General features: G+C 38.3%; 1 protein-coding gene across 1 annotated transcript; it reads left to right on the top strand.

Annotated features, from left to right (window-relative positions):
* Nucleotides 1-321: 321 nt before the first annotated feature.
* LOC112631343 (60S ribosomal protein L34) lies at nt 322-772 on the top strand. Its single transcript, XM_025396302.1, has one exon. The coding sequence runs from the start codon at nt 358-360 to the stop codon at nt 709-711; it is 354 nt and encodes a 117-aa protein (XP_025252087.1). The 5' UTR covers nt 322-357; the 3' UTR covers nt 712-772.
* The last annotated feature ends 8,242 nt before the right edge of the window (nt 773-9,014 follow it).

A 9,014-nucleotide genomic window follows, 5' to 3' on the forward strand; every position in this document is an offset into this window, starting at 1 on the left:
CCCAAGGGTCCATCAACAGATGAATGAGTGCATAGGTGTGGAATACACATGCAATGGGATTTTTATTAAGTCTTAAGGAGGGAAATTCTGACATATACTACAACATAGAAGAACCTGAGACCATTATGCTAAGTGAAATGAGCCATTCACAACAAAACAAACACTGTGTGTTTCCAATTGAGGTTTCCAGAGTAGTTAAAATCATAGACACAGAATGAAATGGTTGCTTCCAGGAGCTCAGCGGAGAGGGGAAAAGGAGAATGATTGTTTAATGGATACAGAGTTTCAGTTTTGCAAGATGAAAACATTCTGTGGTTTTTCTTCCTCTTCCGGGGACGTTTTCTGCAGGCACTCAGAATGGTCCAACGTTTGACATACCGACGTAGGCTTTCCTACAATACAGCCTCTAACAAAACTAGGCTGTCCCGAACCCCTGGTAATAGAATTGTTTACCTTTATACCAAGAAGGTTGGGAAAGCACCAAAATCTGCATGTGGTGTGTGCCCAGGCAGACTTCGAGGGGTTCGTGCTGTAAGACCTAAAGTTCTTATGAGATTGTCCAAAACAAAGAAACATGTCAGCAGGGCCTATGGTGGTTCCATGTGTGCTAAATGTGTTCGTGACAGGATCAAGCGTGCTTTCCTTATCGAGGAGCAGAAAATCGTTGTGAAAGTGTTGAAGGCACAAGCACAGAGTCAAAAAGCTAAATAAAAAAATGAAACTTTTTTGAGTAATAAAAATGAAAAGACTTGCTGTAAAAAAAAAAAAAAAAGAAAACATTCTGTGGATCTGTTTCACAGCAATGTGAATATATAATTAACAGTACTGTAAACTTAAAACTGGTTAAGATAAAAAATTTTATGTGATGTGTATTTCACCATAGTAAAATAAAATAGAAAAAAAAATATTGAGGACACGCCTTCACTTTGAAGGGAGAGAAAATAGGTAAATAATTAGATCTGTCCTAATTTATATACAGTATTTCAAAAGTGATCATGCCTCATAGCATTTAAGCACTTGCTAATGCAAGAAAGAATAAAACCTCAGGGTACATTTCTCCCTAAGGAGACAGTCAGATAATGGAAGAGGAGAAAGGTTCCTAGAGCCACTCCCCACCGCTGCTCTTCTGCCCTTCTGTAGCAAGAGCTGAAGCTGTGAAGAGCGAGGCTGGCAACTGGTCAAAACTGATCAGGCCAGCAGGTGTTTCTATGGTGATGGGAATAAGCTGGGGATTTAAGGATTATGGGAATAGCATCTGGACAGCCAGAGCAAAGAGGAGGGTGGCAGAAAATGTTCCACACATTAGATTACCTCTAGCTGGGAAATATTGATTTCTATATCATATTCATCTTCACATTCTCTGAGAAGGGACTTAAACTAAGCCAAACTGAACTGTTTCTGTGAACCTTTTAATTTGCTATTCTAATGAAGAGGGGGCGTGATGGCTCTTAAGGTGAAACAGAGTGATCTGCAAATCACAAAGGCCAGCTCTCCTGATTCCTTTTGAAAGCTTCCTATTCAGCACCATTTCCTGGCAAACTTTACTGCCAAGTTTAGGCAGACAGTTATTCCTATTTCATTTTCTTTTTTTTTTTTTTTATTTTAACATCTAGCACTAAAAACATAGCTTTTCTTAGTAAGATTTGCCTTGTTTCTTTTCAACACACCTCTTTGGTTTATGTGATGGACAGGATAGCAAACTCAAGCCTCACATTGATTAAACTTTTCATTCAAACAACAAGCATTCAGGATAAAGAGTCTGAAGTAATAAGTGTCCTTGTAACAATTGTATTGAAGCTCAAGCCACCATTCAACAAGATATTTTGAGAGCCACTTAGCCCAGGTATTCCTAGAAAAATAATTTTAAAATATATCAAGGAAATGCCATTCTCTAGGGGAAGAAAGGCGTGCTAATAGAATTTAAAATATTTTGAAAACATCCAGGCAGCCATGAAAATTTCAAGGAGACCAATAGATACTTGTAAGTCATTTCAGGGTTCACGTCTCTTCCATTATGTGGAGTTCTCAAAGCATGTTTTTATTTTCATTTCCACCGTATCCTAGGTTTTTTTTTTATTATTTTTTTTAAACAAAGATGGCCTATTGCTCTACAATTTTAAAATTTGTTTAAACTTGTTTAAATAGTGGAAGAAATAGCACAGAATACCAAAAGGTCGGTAGACATTTTCTCATGAGTAGTTTATCTGGTGCATCTCCTTTCGTTCTATTTGGGATTCATTCCTCTCCTCCACCACCAGGCTTGGACCTCTTTCTCCACTGAGCCACTGGGAACTCAATTCAACAAATATGGTTGAGTGTCCACTGTGTAGAGACAAATAAGCCACAGTTCTGGCTTCAAGCTACCCAAGTCTGGGGAGCAGAGGCTCACCTCTGCAGGATACTCAAGATCTACCTGTGCATTCTTTGGATGGAGATGGCTGTCAGCAGTGGCAATTACACACTTGCTTATGCAGTACTTGGTTAAATGTCCATTTCTCTCCTACCCTTTGTCTGCATTTTGTACCACTGTGTCCTCATTACCTACTGCAGTGACTAACCGGACATGAAAACGTGGTCATTATGTGTTGAGAGGGGAATGCTATAGACTGAATGCTCTTGTCCCCCCAACATTTGTATGGTGAAATCCTAACTCCCAAGGCAATAATATCAGGAGGTGAAGACTTTTGGAGGTGACTGGGACATGAGATGGAGCCCTCAAGAATGAGATTAGTAAAAGGGACCCCAGAGAGCTGCCTTGCTCCTTTAACCATGGGAGGGTGGTGTGAAATGGTTCCTTCGATGAAGCAGAAAGCAGCCCTCGCCAGATGCCAAGTCTGCCACTCCGTTGACCTTGGACTTGCAGCCTCCAGAACTGTGAGAAATCAGTATCTGTTGTTCATAAACCACCCAGTCTAGGCCAGATGCAGTGGCTCACGCCTGTAATCCCAGCACTTTCGGAGGCTGAGGTGGGTGGATCCCTATGTCAAGAGATCAAGACCATCCTGGTCAACATGGTGAAACCCCGTCTCTACTAAAAATACAAAAAAAAAAAAAAAAAAAAAAGCCGGGTATGCTGGCAGGCACTTTTAGTCCCAGCTACTCAGGAGGCTGAGGCAGGAAAATCACTTGAATCTGGGAGGCGGAGCTTGCAGTGAGCCGTGATCGCACCACTGCACTCCAGCCTGGGCAACAGAGCAAGACTCCATTTCAAAAAATAAATAAATAAATAAAATAAACCACCCAGTCTATGGCACTTTGTCATGGCAGCCTGAATGAACTAAGACAGCTCAGTAATGAATCAAACAGAAGGCCAGGTCACAGGAACCAAAAGGAAGTCCTCCCAGAAGCAGAGTGACATCAGGGAAGAAGGAACAATGGCAGGAGGGGCGAAGTAGGACCTCAAGGCAGTTCTAGGACACCCAGGTCCCAGGCTGTGAGGCTACCAGTGGAGCTGGGCATCCTGCCAGGCCAGATCAGTGCCACAGGTGCCTGCCGGGAGCTGTGCAGCAGACCGCCTCTTGCTCAGGGAGCCTTTTCGGGACCAGCCTTCTGGACTGGTGTTGGACGGGAGCTTCATAAATGTCCCCACAATTGCATCTGTGGGCCAGACATCCCACTTCTAGAATATTTCTTAAAGAAAAAGGAAATATATTTAAATAAATAAATGAAACAGAATTTATGGTTGCAGAGAAATAAAAATGCTTTTACACTGTTGATGGAAATGTAAATTAATTCAACCATTGTGGAAGATGGTGTGAAGATTCCTCAAAGATCTAGAATAAGAAATACCATTTGACCTAGCAATCTCATTACGGGGTGTATACCCAAAGGAATATAAATCATTCTATTAGAAAGATATATGAACATGTATATTCACTGCAGTACTACTCACAATAGCAAAGATGTGGAATCAACTCAAATGCCCATCAATGATAGACTGGATAAAGAGAATGTGGTACATATACACCATGGAATACCATGCAGCCATAAAAAGGAATGAGATCATGTCCTTTGCAGGGACATGGATGGAGCTGGAAGCCATCATCCTCAACAGACTAATGCAGGAACAGAAAACCAAACACCACATGTTCTCGCTTATAAGTGGGAGCTGAACGATGAGAACACAAGGACACAGGTAGGGGAACAACATACTTTGGGTCCTGTTAGGGGTTGAGGTTGGGGGAGGGAGAGCATTAGAAATATAGTTAATGCATGCTGGGCTTAATACCTAGGTGATGGGTTGATAGGTGCAGCAAACCACCATGGCACATATTTACCTATGTAACAAATCTATCCAACCTGCACATGTACCCCAGAACTTAAAATAGAAAAAGAATTTTTAAAAAAGAACAAAATTTATGATTTTCTGATAAAAATTGAAAACAACCCTGTAAAATCATTTATAAAATTTGTTTAACATAGGAAAATTAGTTAAATAAATGAGGGCTCATTCATCCACTGAAATATACATATAGCCTTTCGAAAGGAAATTGTTTAATACTAATTAATGATACAAGAAATTTTCACTAAATGTTTTAAGGTCAAAATAGCAGTTTGAAAATCAGAAATAACAACTATTAAGGTTTTTTTTTTTAATTCTCCAGATATACTTCTACATTTTAAAGACAAAGTTTGGTTCCTACTTTATCTGTGTGTGATTGGTTAGGACTTACTAATGTTATTTTTATAATTGTATTTACAATGAGAAAAACTATTTGAAAATGTAAAATACCTATTCCATTCTCAGTGCCTGTGCACATGGGAAGTATAGTGGCCTTGAGTCTTTACAAGAGATGCTCAGTCATCTCCAATTTCAAAAAGGGCAAAGGGAGATGCGGAGGAAATGCCCTTCTTCTTGTGTCTGCCTCATGCGTCTTTCTGTTCCAGGACTGTCTTCTTGATTAGCTTCCAGCTCTCTACCCACACTGTCCATGGGAGATCATTTGCAGCCAAGACCTCGATGCTATCTGTGAACTGACGATGTGTAAGTCCATATGCCTGGCCTCGGGTACTTCCGTGTCAGGCTACTTCAGACTACAAGATCAAACTTCTCAGATTGGCCTAAAAAACTCTCTATGAACTGGTCACTGCCTCTGTCTTCTCTATCAACACCAATTCCCCCAGCCCTGTCCAACACACACACACGTGTACACACATGCACACACATATGCACACATGCACACAAATGCATACACATATATATGCACCTTGAAGGCTCCAGCGGCGAAAATCTACTTTTCATTCTCTGATGAACACTATTTTACATTTCCTTCCAGGATATATACCCCAGGAAACATACACAACAAATATGTTCACAAATAGCATTATTCAACATAGATGTCCCCCAAATGAGAAAATGGTAAGTAACCATTGATAGCAGACTGGGCAAATTAACTGTAGTATAATAGTAGAGTAGAATAGTAGAGCAGTAAAGAATGAACTGCGCGATGTAATAAACACAGATGCCTCTCAACAGGAAAATATTGCAGAAAAGAGGCAATCACAGAGGAAAATGTACAGAATATTCTATTTCTACACAGTTCCAAACCATGCAAAGCTAAGTTATCTGTGGCAGAGGGATACGAATGGATGGTGAAAACATAAAGAAATCAAAGGAATAATTAATATTAATGCCAGGAGAGTTGTCACTTAAAGAGGAGAGAGGGTGTGATAAAGTCTGGCTGTGTCCCACCCAAATGTCATCTTGAATTGTAGTTCCCGTAATCCCCACAGGTCGTGGGATGGAGCAGGTGGAGATAATTGAATCATGGGGGCAGTTTTCCTCATCCTGTTTTCATGATAGTGACTTAGTTCTCATAAGATCTGATGGCTTTATAAGGGGCTTTACCCCCTATATGCACCTAACAATAGACCCCCTGTCTAATTCTCTGAGAAGAGAAATAGGCAATTTAACAATCATAGTTGGAGGCTTCCATACTATGCTTTTAATAATGGATAGAACAACTAGACAGAATAGAAAAAAAGATGACTTCAACAACACTATAAACCAACTTGACCTAAGAGATATTTATAAAACACTTCACTGAAGAACAGAAGAATAAACATTCTTTTCAAGTGCACCTGGAACATTCTACAGATTACACCATAGAGTATGTCATAAACAAGTCTTAATATATTTCAAATGAGATAAGTTACATAATGTATATTCTCTGATTACAATGGAATAAAATTAGAAATCATAACAAAAGAAAACTTGGGACATACACAAATATGTGGAAATTAAACAACATATTTCAAAGTAACTAATGAATCAAGAAGAAATGAAAAGTGAAAATAAAATGCTTTGAGAAGATGATAATAAAATGACAGCATACAAAACTTCTGGAATGTAGTGAAAGCAGCACGTAGAAGGAAATTTATAATATTAAAGATCTGTATAAGAACAGAAGAAAGAACACAAATAAAAAACCTAAGTGTTCTTAAACTAAAAAAGAACAGTAAAATGAACTTAAAGCTAGCATAAGAAAGGAAATACTAATGATTAGATTTAAAAATTAATAAAATAAAAAACAAAATTAGAAAAAAATTTAAAACTGGTTCTTCAAAAATGTCAACAAAATTGATAAAACTGTAGCTAGACTAACAACAACAACAACAAAATACCTGCCAAAATCAGGTATTAAAAAAGCCCCACTACTATCAGCGCACAGAAACAAAAATAATTGAACGCAGTGATTCAAACAATGATATGACAATCAATTAGATAATCCAGTGAAATAGAAAAGAAACACACTGCCAAAGCTGAATAAAGTAGAAATAGAAAAGCTGAATAGACCTATTACCTGTAAACACAATGAATACATAATCACAATTTTTAAAAATCTTACAAAAAAAAATCAGTACCAGATGGCTTCACTGGTGAATTTGATCAAACAATTTATTAAAAAATAGCATAAATCCTTTGCAAACTCTTCCAAAACAAAAGCCATTGGGAATAATTTCCAATTTATTTTATAAGGTCATTAATACCCTGATACAACAAAACAGTCAAAGTTATCCTAATAAATATATAAAAATAAAAATAACCGACAGATCTCATATACCAGATAAATACAGAAACAAAAATTCTCAACACAATACTAACAAACTGAATCTGGCAGCACATGAAAAGTATATAAAACTTGGTACACCATGACCAAATCTAATTGATCCAAGAAACATAAAGTTATTTCAACATATAAAAATAAATGTAGAAGTGAAATCCACAAGGTGGTAGAATAAGAAATCTCATCCTTTTTCTCCCCCCCAAGAAAACAACAATTAGAAATCATTATTAATGAAAATAGTTGTTGGAGAGTTAGGGAGTACAATTAAGCAGTTGCAGCAACACAGTGGAAAACAAAAGGAGAATAATAGCACAGAAAGGATAAAAAAAGAACAGTTTTTTTTTTTTAATGCATCATCCCATCGACCATGCCAACACAGCTCGGCACTGAGCAAATTCTCCAGCTCATGAGTTCACCTCATGGGGAAAAAGAGATTAGAGTGAGTGATCAACTTTCCTGACATTTCAGGACACTGCCCAAAGGACTCATTCCAGTTTCACCCCACCTAGATGGCTGGGGAGATTGACATAGATGAAACATTTAGAGATGGCTAGGAACAAAATCGAAGGATGAGAGTGATCAGTACCAGCCATGTGATGAGATCCACCATGATCCCCAGTGGCCTGTCTGCAGAGGACCCCAGCAACCTTCACCACTGAGGATCTCAACAACCATCAAAACTGCTTCAATACCTTTGGAGAAGGAGCTGGTGCTATAACACTGCTGGCCAAAGCCACCCCTGATACACACACACACAACCAAACTGCACACAATTGTGAAGCACCAGACTCCAGCAACATGGCTGCTTGGAAACCAGTTCCACTGCCTTACTCTGCATCCCCTCATCCCAAGCCCTGGAGCCATGGTCACTCCACGTGTTCATGCATTCTGGACCCAGGCTCCATGGTTACTCCACAATCACTCACACATCCAACACTGGCACTCAAGCCACTGCATGCTAGCCCTAGAACAAAGAGAAATATCTTCTCAGATGATTTCCCTATGAGGGTGAAAGAGAGAACAGTATAATCCCAGCAGCCCTAGCTGCCAGAAACAGTACTATCTTTATTGATGCTAACTTCAACTGACAGACCCATACAGAGACTACACTGCAGTACTCTCTCTGGAGCCAGAATTGTATCACACATCCAGTGCTTCTGTACTGACCTATAAGTGAATGTTCTGCCTCACTGAAACTAAATTGTAAAGTCTAGAAGAGGCGACTGTTCTATCAAATGTAGACATTGATGCAAAACTACATGAAACCCCTAAATTTAAGGAAACATGATAGGAACACAATAATTTTCCAGCAACTGACTCCAGAGAAATTGAGATCTAGGAATTGCCTGACAATGAATTCAAAATAATTGTCTTAAAGAATGTCAGTGAGCTACCAGAGAATGCAGATAGACAACTAAAATAAAAATCAGGAAAACAGTACATTAAGAAAATTTAAAGTTCAACACAGAGATGAAATTACAAAAAAGAAACAAACAGAAATTCTGGAGATGATAAATACAGTGACTGACCTGAAGAATAATAGAGACTTTAACAGCACGTGTGATCAAGCAAAGAAAGAATCAGTGTGAATTCATAGACAGATCACTTAAAACTACCCAGTCAGAGGAAAAAAATGAAAAAGAAAGAAAAGAAAGGATCATCTTTTCAACAAATGCTGCTGAGGAAACTGGATATCTATGTGTAGAAAAGCTTAATTGAACCTTTATCTCTAACACATACAAAAGTTAACTAAAAATGAATTAAAGACTTAAATGTAAGACCTGGTATCATAAAACTACTAGAAGAACATATAGAGAAAAAGGTTTTTGACATTGGTCTGGATTTTTTTTTTTTTTTTTTTTTTTTTGGATATGACACCAAGAAAAGCAAAAATAAATAAATGGGATTGCATTACAATAAAAAGTTTTTGCACATCAGAGAGAACAA

The sequence above is a fragment of the Theropithecus gelada genome, chromosome 9 (assembly GCF_003255815.1).
Source record: "Theropithecus gelada isolate Dixy chromosome 9, Tgel_1.0, whole genome shotgun sequence".
NCBI lineage: Eukaryota > Metazoa > Chordata > Mammalia > Primates > Cercopithecidae > Theropithecus > Theropithecus gelada.

Excerpts from the sequence above, each read along its gene's own strand:
- LOC112631343 (XM_025396302.1), top strand. The coding sequence starts at position 358 with ATGGTCCAACGTTTGACATACCGACGTAGGCTTTCCTACAATACAGCC.